The following is a 27991-nucleotide window of genomic DNA, read 5'->3' on the forward strand; positions in this document are numbered from 1 at the left end:
TCTTCCCACCTTCCTCCACTCCCTCTTTCAATAAATCGTTTGTCCATCTAATCCCCTCTTGAAGTCGGCTTCTTGTTAAATCCAAACTAATGCAGCCCTAGTAAATGTGGGTACTAGTATTGAACCATGTGATTATTTGGGGGGCAAGAGAATGTTAATATAAAATTAAATACAGTGAGTCTAAGACATTGTGTTTTACTCACAGTAGAGAGAGTTTGATACAAGTAGCAACGAAAAAGGCTGCCACTGCCTAACTTTCTCTTTCTGCACCTGGGATAATAACACACTAAGAGTGAGGACCAAAGGTGGAAGGTAATGATGTTGACAGTAAGACTAAAAGAAGTGTATGTGCTAACAGATTTGCCAAAGTGCCACTTCTTGGTATTATTTACTTCATATTACCAGTTTTGAAAAAGCAGTAATAGCAAAAACCCAAAGCAAAACAAAGGGTACCATGTTGCTGCCATAGGCCCTGAAGGCAGTAGGTTTATGGATTCCTCAAATGGAAAGTCACATTAGCCACTTTGCCAATTGTCTCAAATGCATACGCTAATGAATGGAATGGAGAGATACTTACTGAATATCTTTCTTGGTTAAGGCAGTTCGGTGAGGAATTCATCAGAATAGTTAGATTTTATATACATGTGGACTAATTTTCATAGGGGCATCTTCTTGTATAACCCCTCACCCACCAGAGCCTAGTACAGTACATTCAATTATACTTTTTGGCCATCATATTCAGAAGGCACACAAAATTCTGTATATATTCTGAGCTTCAAATTAAAATTAGAAGGAGATTATATGAAAGTAAGATATTAACTAACTTTTAAAATAAATGGTATTATGTATATTTTAATGGCTATGTTTTAGAGAGGGAGAGAGAATGAAAATGACAACATAATAATGAATGTCTTTGCTTTTCACATCTTCCACATCTTCCCAGAGTAAAAGATTGCAGACCATTACTAAAAGCTTTGCATTCTCTTGTACTCTTAAATTCAGATATTAATAACTCCTTTATAGAAATAAATAAAAAAGCGCTGATGGAAGATGTAAAGTGCATTAGTGTTCGTGTTATCTCTCCCAGTACGAATTTAGTGGGGATCTTAATAAGCAGATATAAACTAACGTCACTGATTAGGAAGCCACATCATTTAGTGGCCTCCAGTGCGCTTGATGGTGGCGTCTGGGCGGAATTACTATAAAGCAGATGATGAAGTAGTGTTGGGGCAAAGGGACGCATAAATGTGCCTCAGAGATGGAACAATTATATTCTATATCATAAGTTAAAGGTCAACTCAAAAGACAGTATAGTCAGTCTTAAAGTGGGCTAACCAATTTGGCTAACCCGCTGCTCACAACTCGCTGAAGCTAAGCTGTTTGGATAGCTGGGCCATAGGCTTCCTTGGCTGTAATAACCTGAAAGTAACATTTACGTGTTTTAAGTCTCTTTTAATCTCCTAAATACAATGAAGTGATGTTTATCATATTTTAAGACACAGGCACATTCTACTCAGATGATTTCACTCCCAGGGGACCTTATTATGAAGACTTATTAAGAGAAGGCGAAGGTTCACAAGCCTTTAGGAAGAATCCTAAGTGACATTACAAACTAGATGTAAAATAATCTCTTTTGGCTTAGCTAGACAAAGTAATTTCCTTTTAGTGCTTAGTTTAGTGGTCATAGATCAGTAAACTTTGGATAAAGTGACCACGACAATTAATGTATCAAAAATGTAGACATTGGAGACTGGTTCAAGATGGTGGAATAGAAGGACGTGTGCTCACTCCCTCTTGTGAGAGCACCAGAATCACAACTAACTGCTGAACAATCATCGACAGGAAAACACTGGAACTCACCAAAAAAGACACCCCACATCCAAAGACAAAGGAGATGCTGCAGTGAGACGGGTGAAGGGGCGCAATCACAATAAAATCAAATCCCATAACCGCTGGGTGGGTGACTCACAAAATGGAGAACACTTACACCACAGAAGTCCACCCACTGGAGTGAAGGCTCTGAGCCCCACATCAGGATTCCCAAGCTGGGGGTCTGGCAATGGGAGGAGGAATTCCCAGGAATCAGACTTGGAAGGCTAGCGGGATTTGACTGCAGGACTTTGCCAGGACCGGAGGAAACGGAGACTCCACTCTTGGGAGGGCACACACAAAGTAGTGTGCGCATGAGGACCCAGGGGGAAGGAGCAGTGACCCCATGGGAGACTGAAACAGACCTACCTGCTAGTGTTGCAGGGTCTCCTGCAGAGCCAGAGGCAGCTGTAGTTCACCTCGCAGGGACAAGGACACTGGCAGCAGAAGTTCTGGGAAGCACTCCTTGGCATTAGCCCTCCCAGAGTCCGCCATTAGCCCCGCCAAAGAGCCTGTAGGCTCCAGTGCTGGGTCGCCTCAGGCCAAACAACAACAGGGAGGGAACTCAGCCCACCCAACTGCAGACAAGTTCTACCCACTCCCATCAGGAAGCTTGCACAAGCCTCTTAGATAGCCTCATCCACCAGAGGGCAGACAGCAGAAGCAAAAAGAACTACAATCCTGCAGCCTGTGGAACAAAAACCACATTCACAGAAAGACAGACAAAATGAAAAGGCAGAGGACTATGAACCAGATGAAGGAACAAGATAAAAACCCAGAAAAACAACTAAATGAAGTGGAGATAGGCAACCTTCCAGAAAAGAATTCAGAATAATGACAGTGAGGATGATCCAGGATGCTGGAAAAAGAATGGAGGCCAAGATTGAGAAGATGCAAGAAATGTTTAACAAAGACCTAGAAGAATTAAAGAACAAACACCTAGAAGAATTAAAGAACAAACAAACAGAGATAAACAATCCAATATCTGAAATGAAAAATACACTAAAGGAATCAATAGAAGAAAAACTGAGGCAGAAGAATAGATAAATGACCTGGCACAGAATGGTGGAATTCACTGCCATGGAACAGAATAAAGAAAAAAGAATGAAAAGAAATGAAGACAGCCTAAGAGAACTCTGGGACAACATTAAATGCAACAACATTCCCACTACAGGGGTCCCAGAAGGAGAAGAGAGAGAAAGGACCCGAGAAAATATATGAAGAGATTATAGTCAAAAACTTCCCTAACGTGGGAAAGGAAATAGCCACCCAAATCCAGGCAGCGCAGAGAGTTCCAGGCAGGATAAACCCAAGGAGAAACACGCCGAGACACATAGTAATCAAATTGACAAAAATTAAAGACAAAGAAAAATTGTTAAAAGCAACAAGGGAAAAACAACAAATAACATATAAGGGAACTCCCATAAGGTTAACAGCTGATTTCTCAGCAGAAACTCTACAAGCCAGAAGGGAGTGGCATGTTATACTTAAAGTGATGAAAGGGAAGAACCTACAACCAAGATTACTCTACCTGGCAAGGTTCTCATTCAGATTCGATGGAGAAATCAAAGGCTTTACAGACAAGCAAAAGCTAAGAGAATTCAGCACCACCAAACCAGCTGTCGAACAAATGCTAAAGGAACTTCTCTAAGTGGTAAACACAAGAGAAGAAAAGGAGCTACAAAAACGAACCCAAAACAGTTAAGAAAATGGTAATAGGAACGTACATATCCATAATTACCTTAAACGTGAATGGATTAAATGATCCAACCAAAAGACACAGGCTCACTGAATGGATACAAAAAGAAGACCCATATATATGCTGTCTACAAGAGACCCAACTTCAGACCTAGGGACACATACAGACTGAAAGTGAGGGGATGGAAAAAGATATTCCATGCAAATGGAATCAAAAGAAAGCTGGAGTAGCAATACTCATATCAGATATAATAGACTTTAAAATAAAGAATGTTACAAGAGACAAGGAAGGACACTACATGATGATCAAGAGGTCAATCCAAGAAGATATAACAATTATAAATATATATGCACCCAGCATAGGAGCACCTCAATACATACAGCAACTGCTAAAAGCTATAAAAGAGGAAATCGACAGTAACACGATAATAGTGGGGGACTTTAACACCTCACTTACACCAATGCACAGATCATCCAGACAGAAAATTAATAAGGAAACACAAGCTTTAAATGACACAATAGACCAGATAGATTTAATTGATATTTATAGGACATTTCATCTGAAAACAGCAGATTACACTTTCTTCTCAAGTGCACACGGAACATTCTCCAGAATAGATCACATCTTGGGTCACAAATCAAGCCTCAGTAAATTTAAGAAAATCAAAATCATATCAAGCATCTTTTCCAACCACAATGCTATGAGATCAGAAATAAATTACAGGGAAAAAAATGTAAAAAACATGAACACATGGAGGCTAAACGATACGTTACTAAATAACCAAGAGATCACTGAAGAAATCAAAGAGGAAGTCAAAAACTACCTAGAGACAAATGACAATGAAAACATGATGATCCAAAACCTATGGGATGCAGCAAAAGCAGTTCTAAGAGGGAACTTTATAGCAATACAAGCCTACCTCAAAAAACAAGAAAAATCTCAAATAAACAATCTAACCTTACACCTAAAGGAACTAGAGAAAGAAGAACAAACAAAATCCAAAGTTAACAGAAGGAAAGAAATCATAAAGATCAGAGCAGAGATAAATGAAATAGAAACAAAGAAAACAATATCAAAGATCAATAAAACTAAAAGCTGGTTCTTTGAGAAGATAAACAAAATTGATAAAACTCATCAAGAAAAAGAGGGAGTGGATTCAAATCAATAAAATTAGAAATGAAAAAGGAGAAGTTACAATGGAAACCACAGAAATACAAAGCATCATAAGAGACTACTACAAGCAACTCTATACCAATAAAATGGACAACCTGCAAGAAATGGACAAATTCTTAGAAAGGTATACCCTTCCAAGACTGAACCAGGAAGAAATAGAAAATATGAGCAAAGCAATCAACCACAAGTAACGAAATTGAAACTGTGATTAAAAATCTTCCAGCAGGGGGCTTCCCGGTGGCACAGTGGTTGAGAGTCTGCCTGCCGATGCAGGGGACACGGGTTCGTGCCCCGGTCCGGGAGGATCCCACATGCCGCAGAGCGGCTAGGCCCGTGAGCCATGGCCGCTGAGCCTGCGCGTCCGGAGTCTGTGCTCCGCAACGGGAGAGGCCACAGCAGTGAGAGGCGTACCGCAAAAATAAAAATAAAAATAAAAATCTTCCAGCAAACAAAAGTCCAGGATCAGATGGCTTCACAGGTGAATTCTATCAAATATTTAGAGAAGAGCTAAATGTTTGATAGAATTCAATCAATGAATCAATGTGATACACCACATTAACAAATTGAAGAGTAAAAACCACATGATCACCTCAATAGATGCAGAAAAAGCTTTTGACAAAATTCAACACCGATTTATGATAAAAACTCTCCAGAAAGCGGGCATACAGGGAACCTACCTCAACATAGTTAAGGCCATATACAACAAACCCGCAGCAAACATCATTCTTAATGGTGAAAAACTGAAAGCATTTCTTTTAAGATCAGGAACAAGACAAGGATGTCCACTCTCACAACTATTATTCAACACGGTTTTGGAAGTCCTAGCCATGGCCATCAGAAAAGAAATAAAAGGAATACAAAGTGGAAAAGAAGAAGTAAAACTGTCACTGTTTGCAGATGACATGATACTATACATAAATAATCCTAAAGATGCCACCAGAAAACTACTAGAGTTAATCAATGAATTTGGTACAGTTGCAGGATATGAAATTAATGCACAGAAATCTCCTGCATTCCTATACACTAACAACGAAAGATCAGAAAGAGAAATTAAGGAAACAATCCCATTCACCATTGCAACAAAAAGAATAAAATACCTAGGAATAAACCTACCTAGGAGGTAAAAGACCTGTACTTAGAAAACTGTAAGACACTGATGAAAGAAAGCAAAGATGACACAAACAGATGGAGAGATTATACTATGTTCTTGGATTGGAAGAATCAATATTGTGAAAATGATTATACTACCCAAAGCAATCTAAGATTCAATGCAATCCCTATCAGATTAAGCTATGGCATTTTTTTTTTTACAGAACTAGGACAAAAAAAAAAAATCTTAAAATTTGTATGGAGACACAAAAGACCCCAAATAGCCAAAGCAATCTTGAGGAAAAAAACAGAGCTGGAGGAATCAGACACCCTGACTTCAAACTATATTACAATGCTACATTAATCAAGACAATATGGTACTGGCACAAAAACAGAAATATAGATCAATGGAATAGGATAGAAAGCCCAGAGATAAACCCACACACCTATGGTCAACTAATCTATGACAAAGGAGGCAAGGATATACAATGGAGAAAAGACAGTCTCTTCAATAAGTGGTGCTGGGAAAACTGGACAGCTACATGTAAAAGAATGATATTAGAACACTCTCTAACACCATACACAAAAATAAACTCAAAATAGATTAAAGACACAAATGTAAGACCAGACACTATAAAACTCTTAGAGGAAAACATAGAAATAACACTCTTTGACATAAATCACAGCAAGATCTTTTTTGACCCACCCCAGAGTGATGGAAATAAAAACAAAAATAAAGAAATGGTACCTAATGAAACTTAAAAGCTTCTGCACAGCAAAGGAAACTATAAACAAGACAAAAAGACAACCCTCAGAATGGGAGAAAATATTTGCAAATGAATCAACAGACAAAGGATTAATCTCCAAAATATATAAACAGCTCATGTAGCTCAATATTAAAAAAACAAACAATCAAAACAACAAACAAGCAATCAAAAAATGGGCAGAAGACCTAAACAGACATTTCTCTGAAGAAGACATACAGATGGCCAAGAGGCACACGAAAAGCTACTCAACGTCACTAATTATTAGAGAAATGCAAATCAAAACTACAATGAGGTATCACCTCACACCAGTTAGAACGGGCATCTTCAGAAAATCTACAAACAACAAATGCTGGAGAGGGTACGGAGAAAAGGGAATCCTCTTGCACTGTTGGTGGGAATGTAAACTGATAAGCCACTACGGAGAACAGTATGGGGGTTCCTTAAGAAATGAAAAATAGAATTACCATATGACCCAGGAATCCCATTACTGGGCATTTACCCAGAGAAAACCATAATTCAAAAAGACACTTGTGGGCTTCCCTGGTGGCGCAGTGGTTGAGAGTCCGCCTGCCGATGCAGGGGACATGGGTTTGTGCCCCGGTCCGGGAAGATCCCACCTGCCGTGGAGCGGCTGGGCCCGTGAGCCATGGCCGCTGACCCTGAGCGTCCAGAGCCTGTGCTCCGCAACGGGAGAGACCACAACAGTGAGAGGTCCGTGTACCACAAAAAAAAAAAAAAAAAAAAAAAAAAAGACACTTGCACCCCAATGTTCATTGCAGCACTATTTACAATAGCCAAGTTATGGAAGCAACCTAAATGCCCATTGACAGAAGAATGGAAGAAGATGTGGTACATATATACAATGGAATATTACTCAGTCATAAAAAGGAACGAAATTGGGTCATTTGTAGAGACATGGGTGGACCTAGAGACTGTCATACAGAGTGAAGTAAGTCAAAAAGAGAAAAACAAGTATCATATATTAATGCATATATGTGGAATTTAGAAGAATGGTACAGATGAACCGGTTTGCAAGGCAGAAATAGAGACACAGATGTAGAGAACAAATGTATGGACACCAAGGGGGGAAGTGGGGGAGGGGTGGGGTGGTGGTGTGATGAATTGGGAGATTGGGATTGATATTATACACTAATACGTATAAAATAGATAACAAGAACCTGCTGTATAAAAATAAAATAAAATTAAATTAAAAAAATGTAGACATTGTTTCTCCCACTTTCTCTTCTAATGAGATCAATTTTAATGCTCAGTGCAGGGGCTTGACCTACAAGTGGTAAATGTCCAAATACCCAAAAACTCATTTACTACTAGGCATTTGGGAAATCTTCCATACTTTTAGGCACAAAGAAACGATATCTAAAAAAAGAAAAAAAAAAAGATATCTATCCAAAACTCAGTCTGTTCATTTATTCAGAGCTTACTTTCATATTACATATCTTAAAATGGTTACAAAAGTTGTTTCCAATTTATCTTACTATAACATGGACGAGAAAAAAAAATACCAAAAATAGTCCATGCAGATTTGTTTCAGTGATTTATTTAAAATTCTTCCTCTACCAAGGAGTTATTTAATTACCCTAAGCCTCAGTTTCCTCATTTGTAAAATGAGGATAATAATAAAAACCTGAAAGCGTTATTATGAAAATTAGAGACAAAGAGTAAAAAGTGCTTTGCATATAGGTAATCAATAAAAGCAGACACTCTTATTTATGAAGCTAAGACAAATGAACTTCCAAGTGCTCTACTTCAAAATTCTTTTTCTTCTGGTTTATGACAATGACTATCAAGTCCTTAGCACTGGCAAATATGTCTCAAAGACTACAAGAATGGTGTCATATATATATATATATATATATATATATATATATATATATATTTTTTTTTTTTTTTTGGCCACACTGCATGGCTTGCAGGATATTAGTTCCTTGACCAGTGAAAGCGCCAAGTCCAAACCTCTGGACTGCCAGGGAATTCCCACATATATACTTTTTTATTGTTGCTATCCTGTAACTGTTTAATGTCAAGATACAACATACAAATAGCAAAATGCTTAAAACAGCTATGCATTGTTTAAAGGATAAAGCAAACCACTGTGTAACCACCACTTAGTCAAGAAACAGAACGCTGGCGCCCTAGAAGCTCTCTGTGAGCCCCTTTCTCATTATAGCCCCTCCTCTCACCCAAAGCTCTTCACTATCCATGCTTTTTGTATAGTTTTCATCCCAACCAATATAGTTTAATGTTGCCCATTTTTGAACTATACATAAAAAGAGTAACTTTGTGGAGATTCTCCTTTGTTGTGCTTCTTTTACTCAACATCAGGCTTGTAAAATTTACCTTAATCATTGCATATAGCTATGGTTTCATGGCTGCACAGTACTCCATTACATAAATATATCATGATTAAAGACAAACATATTGCTGACATTTTCAACTTGCTTCCAGTCTTCGGGTATTACGAACAGCGCTGCCATAAACGTTCTCATATGCATATCTTCAAGTTCACTGGAAAATGCCAAAGTGTTTTCTAAAATGATTTTATCAATTTACATCTCATCACCTCTACGTAACCAATTTATTGTGCTTTCTTTTTTTTTTTTAATCATGCATTTGCTCAAAACAAGATTGGGAGGAATCATAGAACATTATTGCTAGAAGGAAATGAAGAGGTTATTTACTTCAACTTCCTTATTTTAAAAGAATCTAGAGCTTAGAAAGATTGAGAGACTTGCCCAATGTCACTGTGAGGCAACTCTTTGCTTAAAGGCTAGCGCACAATCTAGGGCTCTTCCTAAGACATTAAGCAGCCTTGCAAGGAAGGCAGTCTGGAAACAAAGAGATACAACTATCATCTATACATGTAAACACAGTGCGGACAAAGAAATGTTTTAAAGCCATTTAGAAAAACACGTCAACAACAACGTTCTGTTGTACAATGAGTTTTGGGAGCCTCATTAGATAAATAAGGACACTGAGGCCCAGAGTGAAATTTCTTACACAACACCACAATTATCAAGTGGCAACACTCCCACAAGACAAGCATGTCCACAATTTTAGCATACATCTGGGCAATATTCCTCCCCCTACATAAAGGGTAAATGTTTGTTTGGTGCCTTTACCTTTTTTATTTTAATAATTTTAATTGTAGTATATGTATTCAACTCCGTACCCTTCTTTCTCCACTAATAACAGATGAATTCTTTGCTATTATCTAATCTTCATAAAACTTTTAATGACTAAGGATATTCCTTTATTTAACCTATCCCCTAGATGCTAGGTACACAGGCCTCTAGGTACCCCTAGGTACACAGGCCTCTCACTGTTGTGGCCTCTCCCGTTGCGGAGCACAGGCTCCAGACGCGCAGGCCCAGCGGCCATGGCTCACGGGCCCAGCCGCTCCGCGGCATGTGGGATCTTCCCGGACCGGGACATGAACCCGTGTCCCCTGCATTGGCAGGCGGATTCTCAACCACTGCGCCACAAGGGAAGCCCTGATAAATGTCTTTTAACTGTCTTCAGGAAGTTAGAATTATTTCCTCATGATAAGAGTTCCTAAGAAGAACTTAATTAAAGTTGAAAATTCTTATTAAATCTACTTCAGAGAAGAAACTGTGAGGATCAGTTATGAGCTTTTTGTGTGAAAGCACTTTGAAAACTATAAAGCACTCCTTAAATGTATGGTGGTATTATCATTATTATTATAAGTCCATCTTGTATGGGACTTGACCCCTTATTTACCTGACGTGGTATTCCATAAATCTTTGCTTATTTTCTGTAAACAAAATCACCAACATACAGCATACTGTTTGTAAATGATCTCTTAGAGGATCTTAAAATCTTTTTGCTCATGTTGTGGTAAGTCAAAAAGCTTGAAGGTGATGATTTAAAAAACAAAGCAAAACTGTACTTCCCAAAGAACTTTACACATACATCCATTATTAGTGCATACTACATTGCAATGTCACCCCGGCTAGAAGGCAAGCAGCACCAGGGTTAGGAACGGAGTCCTCTTCAACCTTTTCTCCTCAATGCCCAGCCCAGCGCCTGACACAGAGTAAGTGATCAATCAGCCCTGCTTGGAGCCACAGAAACGCCAAGAGAGTAAACAGAAATCATAATACCAGTCTTAGGGCTCAGATGAAAGAAAAGAAACATTTTACAGCAGATGAAAAGTGCCAAGCAGAGGAAAAGAATGAAGAAGTGAGCCAGGCAGCGGCAGATGGGAGTTTAGATGCTTCTTCCAAAAGCTGTCTTCAGTCCAGCCTTTGTCCTACTGCCATAGACTGCTTTTATACAGCAAGGGAACTGACAATCCTAGAGAGGACTGGGGGAAGAAAGGAGGTAAAAACAGAGGAAAACTGACACGTCTGTGACTCAGCAAATTCTTCACCCTTGCCTGCAAGGCCTATGTATTATTTTCTTATATCTTATATCATTTGGGGGGTTCTACAGTCTACCATAATTTTTTTTTTACGGCATTATTTATCAGAAGGTATCGGTGATTCACCAAAGAACTTGAAACAGCAAATATATATATAATATTTATATGAAATGAAATATATATATATATAAAATATGAAATGCCTGAACTTAACATTCACTAACAATCAGAGAGCTACAAATAAAAGCACTGAGATATTATGTTTCTTCCCTCATATAAAAAAGGTTAATAACAAACAACACTGGCAAGAGGATAAAGAAACAGATATGTCAAACATTATAATTTATGTGTTCTTTGACCTAGCAATGAGATACTTATCTTAAGGGAATAACTGAACACAGGTATAACTAACTAAGTAGAAAGATGCTTCTCTCATTGTAATGTTGTTCATAATAGGCAAATCTTGGAAATAATCTAAGTGTCCAACAACAAGGAAACTGTTAATGTCCACACAACAGGATGCAATGCAGACAACAAAATTTTATACAACTATATTCATCAATATGAAACTATCTTCACAAAATAGTTAAATGAAAAAAGTAAGGCACACAACAGAATGCACAATGTGAAGCCATTTATGTAAAATATTACCTATTTAACTTATGCATGTATATTTATTTGCATAGATGTTTGGAAAGATGTTCACCAAAATATTACAACGGTTATCTCTGAGTAATGGAATCCAAAGTGGTTTTAATATTTTCCTTAATGCTTTTCTGTATTTTGAAAAAAATTTATACTGAGATTGAATCAATTATATGATAAAAAAAGTTATTTCTATTTTGAAAAAGAAAGAAGAAAAAATACTACCTTAACTTGAAACTAAAAGTTCACTGACAGTGAACAAGGTGTCTGAATTTTCCTTCCTCATACATGGTACTCTCACTGATGCAGCTAAAAAGGCAACTCCCCCACTCCTTTACTTATTATTCTTAACTTGCATTTAGCTTGTAATCCACTTCCACACATCTTCACCTCATGTTGTATTTGTGGAATGTGGAATTTCTTTATCACAAAGATTACACTGTACTTTGCATTTTATTTCGTTAGCAACACTTTTTTAGTACTTACTCAGTTCCAGGCACTATTCTAAATGCTTTAAAAATATTATTTAATCCTTATAACAACTCTAAGAGATGGGAATTATAATTATAGGTATTATTCTCCCTGTTTTACAGATAAAGACACTGAAGTACAGAGAGATTAAGTAACTTATCCAAAATCATACAGCTAAAGTGATAAATTGGCATTTGAACCTGTAGTCTAAATCCATAGTACTTGCTCTTAAATATTCAGCTATGCTGCATTTATTTTAGTTCATTTTATTCTAGGATTTTGGCCTTTCCCTTGATAAAGTTACATTAATTGGGATACTAATTTTATCCTCCCTGGAAACCCAAATCAGCACATTTTAAAATGCTTTTCTCTACTAGACACCAAAATTTACATATAACAATTTTTTGAAGTTCATTTCTTTAAATAGCTTAAACCTAAGCTACGATGGTCCCTTTGATGCCAACTAAAATCAGACCAAATTCACTTTTCATATATATTATTTCTCATAATTCACTTCATGAGGCTTAGCCATAAAAAATAGTTGGAATTTATATTCTACCTTCCCTGAACTAAGCATTATATACTTTATTTCAGTTGAGGTGCATTCTTTAAATATTTTCTCCCAGCAACAAATGTCACTCATAGTAGTGCCTCGGAAAAGGCTCACACATCGTTACTGAATAAGCAACTTGTTTCTTTAATTAAAGAAAAAAATTTGCCAGCTTAAAATATTAAAACATGCAGAATAAAGGCCTAAAGTGAATTTTTAAAAACAACTAGGATAAAGGAAGAAACAGAAGTTATCAAAGATGCTAAACCAAGTAAGGTGCTAAATTTTTACTTGGCTCTTAGGTAGCCACAGACAAAAGGGAAACCTGCTATTTAATGTTTCTTTCTGACTGATAAAAGGAAGTCAGCAAGTCCCCTAAACTTACAGTGAGATGATTAGGATCTGAATTTCTTTGCTCACTATTCAGAGTCTCAGTTTACCTAAATGGAAAGTGGGGGTAATAATACCAACACTTTTAGGGCTTTTGAAAAGGATAAAAGAGGTAATATATGTGAAAGATCTCTGTACCCTAAAGTAAGCTATATAAATATCAGTTAAAACTGTTTTATTTTTCATTTGGAAAGATATTTTTGGCATTGGATTTCTAGTTTCAGTTTAAAGTAGGAGAAAATGTCCAACTGACATAAAAATAAATTATTTTACCTTGTTAATTTATCACCCTCAGCACTTGAAAGTACAGTGATCACAGCCAATGTATCATTAAAAATGTTTAGTAAATTGGTTAATAACTGATATGATTCTCTAAAAAACTAATACAAGAACATTTAACCAATCACTTGCAAGTTCAAAAAGGTAGTATGTTATCCCTTAAATACAGAATGGAACTTTTGAAAAACAACTATATACGCGATTTTTCTACTTCCGTTAAAGCCTCCATTTAAACAGACATAAGTCAAGATGCACTTAAATATATATTTAAATACGCACACATATTTAAATAGAAATAAGTTCATTAACTATCAGTCTTAAGGAAGGAAAGAACAATTTCCTGGTTGACTCATTCACCACTCATTCTTTCAATAAATATTTATTAAACATCTGAAACATGCCCAGGTAGCTCACATAGACCAGTTTTAGTTCCAAGTATAACAACTGGTAACAGTATGGTGCCAGGGCCAATGGTGGTCAGTCAAAAATGTCTTTCCTATCTCCACTATTAAGGTAACCTGTTCCAGCCAGGCTGGAACAGCCCTTCCTTTGCACCTCTGCTTCTCCTCCTCTCTCACTAGCCAGATGCTTTCCTTCCTTGAACTTCCAGTTCAGGTGCCGTATCTTTCTATTGAAGCATTCCCTCTCCACATGAGCCTAACAAGAATAACAACATGAAGCGCAAAAAACGGCAGCTACTATTTACTGAGGACCCTTTCTGCAGACAAAGCCTGAGCTACAAACCTAACCCTCATTTTTTATTGTCCCCGCAACAATCCTATAGTGAGTATCCAACCTTTACAGAAATAAGGGAACGGAGGTGCAGTGAATTGTATTACATGCCCAAGCTCATCACCTCGGTGGGAAGCGCATCCACGTCTTTGGGACTCTCCCTGCTGAGAGCCAGAACTGCATTTTGACTGGAACTTCTCCTTTGACAGTTATCACTGCATGCCTTGTACTGGTTAACTATTTACATAGTGTGCATATTTTTTTATCCCCAAATATGAACACCCTGGGGTAAAGTCAGCCTCTCATAGGCCTTGCACAGCTCACTCAGATATTTGTGGGTTTACATTACACACGTACACGAAAATGTAATTGTTCTACTATTAAAAAGAAAAAAAGCCCACCAAGGAATACTTATGAGTAGAGGAGATCATCACCATCTTTCAAAGTGAGGATGTGACTGAAAATCCTCTTTGTCCACAGCATTATGAAGCTTAAGTCTGAACTGATTTAGTGCAAACAATGTAGAGCCCATGGAAAAACTTAAGAGACAGGATTTCTGTCACAATAAAGTGCTTTAATATTTACCTTACTGTCTCTTATATCTGAAAACATCACTCTACAGAGCAGAAACAAATTTATATATGCATATGTAAAACACCTATTAGTGCTAATATGGTAACTGAAACCTTATTTTTAAGAAAAACATGGAAGAACAAATGTCCAAGATTAGTGGAATGGTTAAATAAATGATAATATATGCACATTATGCACATAAATGAAATACTACATATTAAAAATATTGACTTAGAGAGTTTTTAGTTGAGCAGTATACATAATGTTATCTCAACTATAAAGGAAAAGACAAAAAAGTTTGGAATATCCAGAAGGTGTATGTGAATTTTAAAAGACTATTTTAAAAATTCTGTTCTTCTATCCTTTTTGTACTTTAAAAAATTTCTACAATTGGAATGTATTTTATTATTATTATTTTTTGCGGTACACGGGCCTCTCACTGTTGTGGTCTCTCCCGTTGCGGAGCACAGGCTCCAGACGCACAGGCTCAGCGGCCATGGCTCACGGGACCAGCCGCTCCGCGGCATGTGGGATCCTCCCGGACCGGGGCACAAACCCGTGTCCCCTGCATCGGCAGGCGGACTCTCAACCACTGCGCCACCAGGGAAGCCTGGAATGTATTATTTTTGAAAAGAGTATTTTTTAAAGAAAAATGATATGGTGGTATTAGCATAAGGACAGACATATATATTAACGGAACAGAATTTAGAGTTCAGATATAAATCTTTACACTTATAGTCAATTAATTTTCAACAAGAGCGCCAAGACAATTCAATGGGTAATGAGTAGTCTTTTCAACAAATTTTTCTGGGCTAAATGGATATCTACATGCAAAAGAATGAAGTTGGACCCTTTCCTTCACTATATAAAAAAAATTAATTCAAAATGGATCACAAACCTAAATGTGTAAGCAGAAGAAAACCTAAAAGTACTTGGGCTAAGCTTTCTTAGATATGACAACAAAAGCATAAGCAAGAAAAGAAAATGTAGATAAAACTGGACTTCATCAAAACCAAAAACCTTTGTGTTTCAACAGACACTATCAAGAGAGTGAAAAAGACAACCTGCAAAATGGGAGAAAATATTTGCAAATCATACATCTGAGAAGGGACTTGTGTTTAGATTATATAAAGATCTCTTACAACTCAATAATAAAGAAAAATTACCCAATTTAAAAATGGGCAAAGGGTATGAACAGGTATTTCTCCAGGGAAGATATACAAATGTCCAATAAGCACATGAAAAGATGCTCAACATCATTAGCCTTTAGGGAAATTCAAATCAAAACCACAATGAGAATACAATGGAGAAAAGACAGCCTCTTCAATAAGTGGTACTGGGAAAACTGGACAGCTACATGTGAAAGAATGAAATTAGAACACTCTCTAACACAAAAATAAACTCAAAATGGATTAAAGACCTAAATGTAAGGCCAGACACTATAAAACTCTTAGAGGAAGACACGGGCAGAACACTCTATGATATAAATCACAGCAAGATCCTTTTTGACCCACCTCCTAGAGAAATGGAAATAAAAACAAAAATAAACAAATGGGACCTAATGAAACTTCAAAGCTTTTGCACAGCAAAGGAAACCATAAACAAGACGAAAAGACAACCCTCAGAATGGGAGAAAATATTTGCAAACGAAGCAACTGACAAAGGATTAATCTCCAAAATTTACAAGCAGCTCATGCAGCTCAATATCAAAAAACCAAAAAACCCAATCCAAAAATGGGCAGAAGACCTAAATATACATTTCTCCAAAGAAGATACACAGAGTGCCAACAAACACATGAAAGGATGCTACACAGAGTGCCAACAAACACATGAAAGGATGCTCAACATAATTAATCATTAGAGAAATGCAAATCAAAACTACAATGAGGTATCACCTCACACCAGTCAGAATGGCATCATGAAAAAATCTACAAACAATAAATACTGGAGAGGGTGTGGAGAAACGGGAACCCTCTTGCACTGTTGTGGGAATGTAAATTGATACAGCCACTATGGAGAACAGTATGTAGGTTCCTTAAAAAACTAAAAACTAGAACTACCATATGACCCAGCAATCCCACTAGTGGGCATATACCCTGAGAAAACCATAATTCAAAAAGAGTCATGTACCACAATGTTCACTGCAGCTCTATTTACAATAGCCAGGATATGGAAGCAATGTAAGTGTCCACTGACAGATGAATGGATAAAGAAGATGTGGCACATATATACAATGGACTATTACTCAGGCATAGAAAGAAATGAAATTGATTTATTTGTAGTGAGGTGGATGGACCTAGAGTCTGTCATACAAATTGAGGTAAGTCAGAAAGAGAAAAACAAATACCGTATGCTAACACATATATATGGAATCTAAAAAAAAAAAAAAAAAAAAGGTTCTGAAGAACCTAGGAGCAGGACAGGAATAAAGACGCAGATGTAGAGAATGGACTTGAGGACACAAGGAGAGGGAAGGGTAAGCTGGGACGAAGTGAGAGAGTGGCATGGACATATATACACTACCAAATGTAAAACAGATACCTAGTGGAAAGCAGCCACATAGCACAGGGAGATCAGCTTGGTGCTTTGTGACCACCTAGATGGGTGGGATAGGGAGGGTGGGAGGGAGATGCAAGAAGGAGGAGATATGGGGACACATGTGTATGTATAGCTGATTCACTTTGTTTTAAAGCAGAAACTAACACACCATTGTAAAGTAATTATACTCCAATAAAGATGTTAAAAACAAACAAAAAACCACAATGAGATACCACTTTACTAGTAGGAGGCTATAATAGAAAGGACAGAAATTGGAACTTTAATACATCGATGGTGGGAATGCAAAATAGTGTAACTGCTTTTAACACACAGTCTGGCAATTCCTCAAAATGTTAAACATAGTTACCATATGGCTCAGCAACTCCACTCACAAGTACTGGGTTGGCCAAAGAGTTCATTCGGGTTTTTCCGTAACATCTTATGGAAAAACCCGATCGAACTCTTTGGCCAACCCAATATCTACCAATATATATGCAAGAGTGATGAAAACATGTCCCCACAGAAAACTTGTATCTATACATTAACGCTCATAGCAGCATTATTCATAATGACCCCAAAGTGGAAACAATCCAATGTCTATCAACTGATGAACGGATGAATGAAATGTGGTATATCCATATACATCTTTGAATTGCCAAAATGATTTGTTAATAAAAAGCAATGACTGGTGCATACTACAATATGGATGAACCATAAACCTATGCTAAGGGAAAGAAGCCAGTCACAAAGACCACATATTTTATTCTATTCCATGAAATGTCCAGAATAGAAACAGAAGTGGAACGGTGGCTGCCTAGGGTCGGAAGTCTTAGGGCAACAGGGAGTGGCTGCTAACGAGTGCAGGGCTTCTTTATGGGCAATGAAAATATTTTAAAGCAGACCGGGGTGACAGTTGCACCACTAGTTGAATATATTTTAAAAAACACTGAATTATATATTTTAAGTGGGTGAACTGTATGGTTGAATTATATCTCAGTAAATTGTTTGTTGTTAAGATACAGGACTTTAAAAAAATAGTTTCTACTCTATTATTGGCAATTTTGTAGGCAGCAGGAGGGAATGATGGCATTTTGACTATTAAAATACCCTCGGAATTTGTATTCTTGATTCCAAGAAGAATTAAGAAAATAAAAATGCATTTTCTCCTCATGTGTCATATATATTGAACTGTATGTTAGAGAAATAGACATGAATTTAAGCTGCTGGGTGTAAAGTGGCATTGATCCCTTCTAAATAGCTGTGCACTGTGGGCCCCATGAGTAGTCAAGTTTTACAGAAAGACCATGTCCCTGGCAGAACAGAAGTTTCCAACTGTTTTTGGAAGGAGAAGCTACTTTCTATGAAGTCTTAAAGTAAACTGAGAAAAAAGAGAGGTAAGAGAGTAAAAAGAAGAGAGGTCATGAAATCTCCAGGATCTAATCCTAGTTCTACTTAATTCCTGATCTCAGGGGTCTCATATGTAAAATGGCAGATGTCTGTGCCTTATCCACCTCATAGGATTGTAATAAGGCCCACCTTAAAAAAGAAAAAAGAAGAAGAAACAAAGTGGGATATAGCTGGATCTGACCTCAGAAGATGTGATCTTGAATTCTGTTTGTCATTTAATAGCTTCATCCTCCTCGATAAGTTAGCATAGCAGCAACTCAATCTCTTAACTAAAGACAGACCTGGTCAACGTACTTCACAAAGTATGAAATGAGATACAGAAGTGTAAGTATACCAAAAGCCATTAAGTTCAATACAAATTTAAATCATCATTAATATTTGTAAACTACACCCTCAAAGTATTACTCTTAAGTCCCTGAACTTTCAAGAAAGTAGAGAAGCCTGGCTCAAGGAAACTCAAAAGCGATAGGGAAGAATCCACTGATAGCTGCTGGCCTGATGATTTGTATTGCACAGTACTACCAGAATTCAAATTTGTAGGTCTCTTATATAATGTTTCCACATTTGGGGAACTGACACATGTGTCTTGGTTTATCAGACTATGAGCAGTTGAGATGTTTTATAGGAAAGCTGGGTGACTCCATTCTCTAGGACGGTGGTTCTCAAACTTTTTGGTCTCAAGATCCCTTTACTCTCTTAAAATTGAGGACCCCAAAAAGCTTTTGTTTATGTAGGCATATACAAATATGAAACTGAAAAAGCTTTTAAGTATTTACTAATTCACTTTAAAATAATAATAGAAATCTATTACTTGTTAATATAAATAACATTTTTAATGAAAAACAAGCATATTTTCAAAAAAAGAAATTTAGTGAGATGAGCGACATTGTTTTACATTTTTGCAAGTCTCTTTTGCAATGACTGCCTTAATAGAAGACAGCTGGATTCTCATATATTCTTCTGTATTCATTTTGTTACCACATGTTGTTTCATGAGAAAATGTAATTGGGAGAGAAAGGAGTATTTTAATAGCCTTTTTCAGATAATTGTAGATATTCTTCTCTGATACTACCTCCAAACTTAACAAGTAGTAGCTTCTTAAAGGTTAGTAGCAATGTAGAATCTGAAGCCATTTCAATATATTTTTTACAGCTGTTACATTAAAATCCATTGGGGTGGGCTTCCCTTGTGGCGCTGTGGTTAAGAATCTGCCTGCCAATGTAGGAGAAACAGGTTCGAGCCCTGGTCCGGGAAGATCCCACATGCTGCGGAGCAACTAAACCCATGCACCACAACTACTGAGCCTGCACTCTAGAGCCTGTAAGCCACAACTACTGAGCCCGCGTGCCACAACTACTGAAGCCCGCGCACCTAGAGCCCGTGCTCCCAACGAGAAGCCACCACAATGAGAAGCCTGCGCACCGCAACAGAGTAGCCCTGACTCGCCGCAACTAGAGAGAGCCTGCGCGCAGCAATGAAGACCCAACGCAGCCAAAAATAAAAATAAGTAAAATAAAATAAATTTATATATGTAAAAAAAAATCCATTGGGTTTTTGCACTTTGAAGAGATCTTTAGCTGTACATGACTTCATAACAACATACATTGGTCATTTTGAAAATACTGGCTCACTGAGTTATATACATTTTAAATGCTGACACATTCATTATAAAATATTTTAATCTCTTTTGTTAAATATCACTACCAACTTCATCAAAAACACCTTTAAGAAACGGGAAGCTGTCAAGGTCATGGTGGCAAATGCAAGTTTTCCGACCTACTAATGATACTGTCATTCAAAATCTTGAATCTCGTCATCAGCTGATTTCCTTTAAGAGGCTCACTTCATTCATTTTTGCAAAAAATGTCTGCCAAATACCTGCCTGTATAGTTGGCTGTGTGTTAGTCAATCTTTCAAGATGGTGCTCCATGAAAAATATCAGCTGGTTTAGTTAGCAACTCAATTGCACAAGTGCTTTATGCCCATTTCCCTTTCCATCACACAGAATATTAAAAAAGTATGTAGTCAAGGGTCAACATTTAATATGATTAATAACTTTTACTGCTTAATCAAGGACATTCTTTTTGTTGTTGTTGTTGTTGCATTGGGTCTTCGCTGCTGCACATGGTCTTTCTCTAGTTGTGGTGAGCAGGGGCTACTCTTCACTGTGGTGTAGTTCAGTAATTGCAGTGTGTGGGCTCAGTAGTTGCAGTGTGCGGGCTCAGTAGTTGTGGCTCACGGGATCTAGAGGGCAGGCTCAGTAGTTGTGGCGCACAGGCTTAGTTGCTCCGCGGCATGTGGGATCTTCCCGGACCAGGGATCGAACCCATGTCTCCTGCATTGGCAGGTGGATTCTTAACCACTGTGCCACCAGGGAAGCCCCAAGGACATTCTTAAGTTAAACTGTTTTTTGTCTTTTTGTTTTGTTTTGAAACTATGAGTTTGCTGAAAGTGCCCCTTTTTCTATCTTAGGTCAACAAACTCATGTTCTGAAACCAATTTCCTTTCCCTCTCCCTAAGACTTTACTCCTTCAAGTATTCCTTCTTTACCTTGTATAAGCAATTGCTCTCTTCATTTGATCACTCTCATCAGCATATAAACCTGCCCCTGATATTTCCCATCTTAAAAAATAAAACACACCAAAAAGGTTCCACATCCCCACAAAACAAATAAAAAACAAAACAAAAAACCCCAAAAGACCTCCCTTAAACCTACAGTCTTTTCCAGTTATGAACCCACATGTCTATCTCACTGCACAAAAAACACCTCAGGAGGGCTGTCTATAATCAATGGCACTTCCTCACTTCCTATTCACTCTTCAACACACCTGCTGCTCTACTGAAACTGCTCGTTAAAGACTTCCATGTTCCCAAGTCCACTGGATACTTCATCTGACAGAGTTCACATATTTAGTTGATTACTCTTTCCTTCCAGAAATTTACTTCTCTTAGTTTCCAAATTATTACCTCCTCCTGGTTTTCTCTCTACCCAACTGGCCATTCCTCACAGTCTTTGCTGGTTCATCCTCCTCTATCCAACATCTAAACGTGATTTCCCAGGGCTAAATCCCACGGCATGTTTCTGTCTGCATCTGTCTCTCTCTGCTCTGGCTAGCTCTGCACTCTCTTCCTGGTTGATCGCACCTGGTTCCATGGATTTAAACATCATCTTTATATTGATGACTACCAAATTTGTACCTCTAGTAACTGACCTCCCACCCTGAGTTCCAGAACCATATTCTGTTGCTTACTTGACGACTCTGCTTTAGATTTCTAAAAGGCAACTCAAGCTTAACATTTCCAAAGCAGAACTTCTGGTTCTCCCAACCCCTGTCTCTTGGACCCTTCTCCATCTCAATAAACAGCATTTTCATACATCCAGTTGCTCATACACAAAACCTAGGAGTCATTCTTGATTACTCCTTTTCCTCCATCTCCCGCATTCAATCCATTAGTTCATCTCCCATAATATACTGCAACATATAACATTATATTAGTTTCAGGCATACAACATAATGATTCGATGTATGTATATAGTGTGAAATAATCACCACGATAAGTCAACATCCATCACCACACATAGTTACAAACTTTTTTTTTTCTCATGGTGAAAACTGTTAAGATATACACTCTCAGCAACTTCTGGATATACAATACGATATTAACTGTAGTCAACATGCTGCACATTATACCTCCAGGACTTACTTATTTTATAACTGTACGTTGGTAGCTTTTGACAACCTTCATCCATTTCTACCACCCTCTACCCCGACCTGTGATAACCACCAATATGTTCTTTTTATCTATGAGTTTGGGTTTTTTTTTTTTTAACTTAGATTCCACATGGGTGAGATCATATGGTATTTAATTCACTTAGCATAATGCCCTCAAGGTCCATCCACATGTTGTTGCAAATGCCAGGATTTCCTTCTTTTCATGGCTGAATAATATTCTACTGTGTATGTGTGTGTGTGTGTGTATGTACACACACATACACACACCACATTTTCTTTATCTATTCATCCATTGATGGACACTTAGGTTATTTCCATGTCTTGGCTATTTTAAATAATGCTGCAATAAACACGGGGGGTACAGGTATCTTTTCAAGTTAGTGCTTTCGTTTCCTTTGGACAAATACCCCAAAGTGGAAATGCTGGATCAAATGCTGCCCTTTTCACTTTGCAGGGTGATGATGAGGGTCACATGGATATATATGTATGTATATCATAAACTATAAAGCTTTCCACAAACATAAGGTAAAAGTATTATAATTTTTGATTTACTACTTTTTATGCTCTAGGAACTAAAAGCAAACTACTGTGCTATACACAAATACTAATATAATGTCCTTATAAACTTACTGACAATTACGGCAGGAGCTGGTTTCTTAAATCAACATTAATTACACTGTACCTGAAATTTACCAGGCCCATTCCTATAGTGTTGCAGGCTGCCCAACAGGGAAGACTATTTCCAGCCAAAGGGGCTGGCACTTGAAAAATATTAGTAAGTGGTGCTAAGAACAAGGCATTTTGCTTTATTCCCTTTCAGTACCCAACCCAGCACACACACCCCTTTAGACAATAGTGACAAGAAGAGGGCAAGCAGACCTTACCAACCCTCTCAGCTCTTCAAACAACACTTGAGGAATTCTACTTGAAGGCCTGTCTTTCTAAGCTTGTGCTTTCAAAACTTGAGCTGGACTGATCCCAAATACTGAAGTAACAAATATTACTAAATTCTGTCATTTCCTCTACCAAAAAAAGTGATTTTACTACTATTTCTGGCTCTGATGAAAGGTCCTATTGACTATTCAAATCCTCAACCAAGTTATGGATGCAGTATTAAATGACTTCACTCCTTTTTCTCTGGCACTTTAACACATGCCAATGCTTTCATCCACCTCCACTAACGTGGCTTATAAATTACTGAGGTGGGACCATTTTAATAGTATGATTTGTTCACATCTCTAGAGTCTAAATGGGACTGCCCGAGAAGACAAACTCCCCTTTGACAACATGTATTGGTATATATGTATATAAAAATAAACCTTCACAAGTTGGAAATATCTTATTAATATAATACCTGGTTAGGAGCCATAATAATTAATGGTTCTTTGATTTGTTATAAGTTGAAATGTAAGAAAGTGATGGTAGTAAGGCCAAAATGGAGTTAAAGTGAAAAAAGTTGAAGGTCACAAATTTGCTAAAAGTTTCTTTCTAAATGCTCAGAAGAGGCTTTCTGAATGAACCCTGAAACCTAAGAAAGTCTGTTTATAAGAAGTTTATTGTCATCTCCTTCATTGTCATCTCCATCACTGCCATCACAGTGATGAAAAAACACTATAGAGAGCAAGATACTTGCTCCCTATGGAGTTTGCGTGGTTAACCCATTAAACACACACACAAATGTAATCTCTCAATTTCAAAGAGTATGAAGTTGCAGAGGATACAAAATTACTAGAAGTAATCCATTTTTTAAACAGATGAATAAAACTAGTTCCGCATACTCGTGGCCTTGGTTCAGTTAAGAATAAAATCAGAAGCTACCTGGGAAGTACTCTAAAATGAGGACCAAACAGGGCTAGAGCTGAGTCTGATGTGAAGGGCTGGCTGTCCCAGATTTTCCACTGCACATAGTCAGCCTCCCTGTTGGTCTTGTTCTCAAAGCAAGCTGGGCTATTCTTAGCACCCCTTTATACCATACTTTGCCATTCCTATTGGGCCCTGAGAAGAAAGAATTAAGTGTGTGTGCATGTGCATGTGTGTGTTTGAAGCTGGGATTTATGAGGAAATCCAGGGATTTCAGCCCTAGCCTTAATTAGGAGTAGATTTCACCTGGAAACTTCCAACAGACTTCTGATCTTAGGCCTTATGTGCTTAAAGCAAGAAACAGAAAATAGGGCAAAGAGAGAAGAATCTCTGAACTCTGATCAGAACTTTAGTTCTACTAAATGAGGCCAACCTTCCTGACATCCTGACTCCCAGACTCTGGACCCCAGTTTCCAGGTACTCTTTTCCACCTTGGTTGACTTCACTGGAGGTACTCTCTAATTTACTTAGACCTCTTCTCCCTTAATGTATCTTTAGTCTGGCCCCTTCTTGACCATTTCTGTCTAAGTACTACCTTCTCTATGGTATGACATCTGTGATCAGTAATGTGAGCTAGGTAGCCTTGAAATTAAGGTCCTGTTTCCCAGACTGAGATACTCTTCTGCCAAAAATGGAGGGATGGAATGCATCAGTTGTGGGAAGAATGGCACATGGAAAGATGAGTCATGGGCCAGAGGCTGTGAGCAAGGCTGCTTGCCTGCAATGAACATGAGCTGGATGGCAGTAACAATAAAAGCAGTATGAGTGTGAGGCTATAAGCAAATGATTAATTGAGGACTGCAAACTAGAAATTTGATCCAGTATCAGAAAAGTATAAGAGTCTTAATAAAAACCAATTTTTAAAAAAAACATTAAACTGAGATTAGATGAGGGGAAGAAAGGCAAAGATGATACCACATGGAGGAATTATTCTAGATCCATCAGAAATGAATATGGGAATTGTTCAGTGAGTCTTCAGAATCATACAGATAAAAGGCAACGCAGGCTCATAAAAACAAAAGCATCACAAACCTTATTGCTTCTATAAAAAGGAAAGGTCTGAGGATACAGCTGATAATGTCACTAAATAACAGCCAAACAGTGGGATCTCATCCATGTGATATTCCAATTGGAAGGATGTCCAAATAAAAACAAGGCGCTGAAGCTGATCTTCCTTTACAACTAGAAAATTTACGGCATGTCTAATCTACCTCTTGAAGTAGAGCCAAGTGAGCTGAGGAAATGCTATATATTTCTTTCAGGAAAATGCAAACCCAAGCATCTGATAGCCTTTCTATGGCATGTGGAAAGGCATTAAGTGAGATACGAACTGGTGTGATGTTGGGAGAGCCACAAAAATCCAAGCTGGGTTGGAAGGACCACGTGCTTGGTCTTTTCTTTGGGGCCCTGGGTAATAGATGAGGAGACTATTAGGGACTTGCCAAAGTCAGTAAACCTTTACTCCGTAAACTCCCAATCAAAATGAGCCCCCAGAAGTGGTCTAAGAGAAGAAAGCTGTGTGAGAAGAAAGCTATTATCAGTCAAGCTGTAGAGGCAAGAGGTTATAAAGCCCACACATTCAAGTACAGTCTACTAGCAGGTAACAATTCAGTAAATGGCTTCTGAGTTTAGCCGGAGGATTGCAATTTGTACACATTGCTTCTTTGTGGTATTTATAATGGCACAGAAAAGGACTGTGGCCAAAAAAGAACTTTGCATTATCACTGTAGCTAGTTAAATAGGAGTCAACTGTAGTACTTATTCATAAAGAGGGTTAGAGATCCAAGGAAGCAGGCTGCATGTGGCAAGTAGGAGGGGAGTAAAGAGGAGTTACTTACCTGTGCTATGTTTTTGTTCAGAAGATAGACACCATAATCAAACTGCAACTTCTCCCCTCCTTTTGGGTATAATGGAAACCTAAAAAAGGTAAAGTAGGGTCAGAAGTTTTCAAAAACTTGAGTAAAACAACCTCCAAGTTGTTGACAAGGGCAGAAGTTGCTTGCATACAGCATAAACATCTGAAGACTTGGACTAAGTCACTTATATAGTCATTGTAACCTATTATCTTAATATCTTCATAACATTAGTCAAATCAGAATGATGGCTGCTTTGTTTCGAAGAAAAAATTGAATAGGTCATACAATAAGGGACAAATATATAAGAAAGTGACCCACTATCCTCAAGGAGTTGAGGCCACTATGTCTCATATTTATATATCATAAACCTACCACCCTGAGATTAAGGTCCTAGAATTTTTTTCCTCTAATACTTTGGACCTGACATCTCAAGTTCTACTAAAAGGGACAGATGGTTAAGAAAAATATCAGACATGAAAGCGATATCTAAGGTTTCTGTTGCTTCTGAGGTGGCTAGTCAAATCCACAGCACCAATGAGCAAAAATTCATCAAAAACTCATTCACATTCGCAGGGGTGGCTATTTGGATGTTACTTCTCCAAGGCAATGTACTCATGCCATAGAGTTCTCATAAGACTTTCCATTTTAACCTGATTCACTGAAGCAACAAAGGCATGAGATCTGTAGATCTTTATAAAAGTGATGAGTTATTTTAGGGAGTAAGTTTCCTTCACTATTTCCCTTTTCCTACTCCTGCAAATGAAGAAGAAAAGGTTAGAGTATATCTATGTTCTAGTCATATTTTCCCCTGATTCTCAAGACCAAGCATGCATTTTGGCCTCTGCAACAGATTTCTCTACAAACAGATCAATCACAACTTAGACAGGGTCAAGAAGAAACTTTACTTTCCTTAGTTTTGCAATATCTGACTATTCTTAAGAATAACATAACCTTACAGAAATAAATGGTAGGTGACAATTACTGGATATTCTCAATTTCAATTGTGTTTTAATTGTATGAGGAAAAGATACATTCCATAATGCTTGGAGGATACTGTTTTCTAGGGAAAATGAAAGAAAGGAAACAGGATTTAAAGCTTTATATTAAATTCTCCAGTTGCTGATTACATAATGTCCAAAAGGTAAATTTGTCGCACTGTAAACTTACAGGCACTGGGGAGCGAGCAAGGTCATGATCTGTCTGTATTCTCTACAGTGGAACACCAAATGCTTCATACACCCATCAAGAAGATATAGCTTTGTATTTAATTGAAGTTATAAAAAATAAACTAGGACATACAGTTTGGCCCTAAATTGAGATGCATTAAAAATGACAGCAAAGCAAATTCGGGATAAGTAAAGTGTAACACACCAGGCTTTTACAGGGTATCTGGGAATCCTTCAAACTTGTATGGGGTAGCCTGCAAAGAAACTACCTAACTGAAAGGATATATCAACAAAGGGGCAAGTATGAAGAAATTTACTAGAGTCCTAAAGCTCTATGCTGTATAGTTGTTATACTATAAACCATTACATGTAGACTCTCTGCATAGCTCTCCAAACTCACAAATATCTCCAAGTTATAAATGCAGAAACTGTTTCAAATGTTGGAAAAGTAAACTGAAATAAGCATACATTGAAAACTAAGCCTCTGAATCCTGATGAATGGATCTTATGACATTGACTTTATTACTTCATTGGGGCTTCTTTATAGAAAGAAAGAGCCCCAAGGTGTGTATGTACCATTAAAACAAATCTAAAGTGATTAGAGCCAAAGGTTCTAATAGGGAAACTTTAAGACAGATCAAATATTAGGACAGAGTTCACATCTTATATTGCTTTCAAATTCTTAAGGGGTCATGTCAAGTTGAACAGTATAATAGCTTCCAACCATTACACAGTCATCTTACTCTGCGAAAGTACATGGATTTATAGATCTACTAAGCAATCTAGAAAAA

General features: G+C 37.6%; 1 protein-coding gene across 2 annotated transcripts in view; it reads right to left on the bottom strand.

Moving 5' to 3' along the window:
- UVRAG (UV radiation resistance associated) overlaps positions 1-27991 on the bottom strand; it is a 317590-nt gene that overhangs the window by 58563 nt on the left and 231036 nt on the right. For both annotated transcript variants that reach the window (XM_029209194.1, XM_029209195.1), the window contains one exon: positions 26017-26095. In XM_029209194.1, the coding sequence (XP_029065027.1) occupies positions 26017-26095 (79 nt within the window). The remainder of the gene's footprint in view (positions 1-26016; positions 26096-27991) is intronic.

This window comes from Monodon monoceros, unplaced genomic scaffold, assembly GCF_005190385.1.
Source record: "Monodon monoceros isolate NGI ecotype Baffin Bay Population unplaced genomic scaffold, NGI_Narwhal_1 Super_Scaffold_7, whole genome shotgun sequence".
Lineage (NCBI taxonomy): Eukaryota > Metazoa > Chordata > Mammalia > Artiodactyla > Monodontidae > Monodon > Monodon monoceros.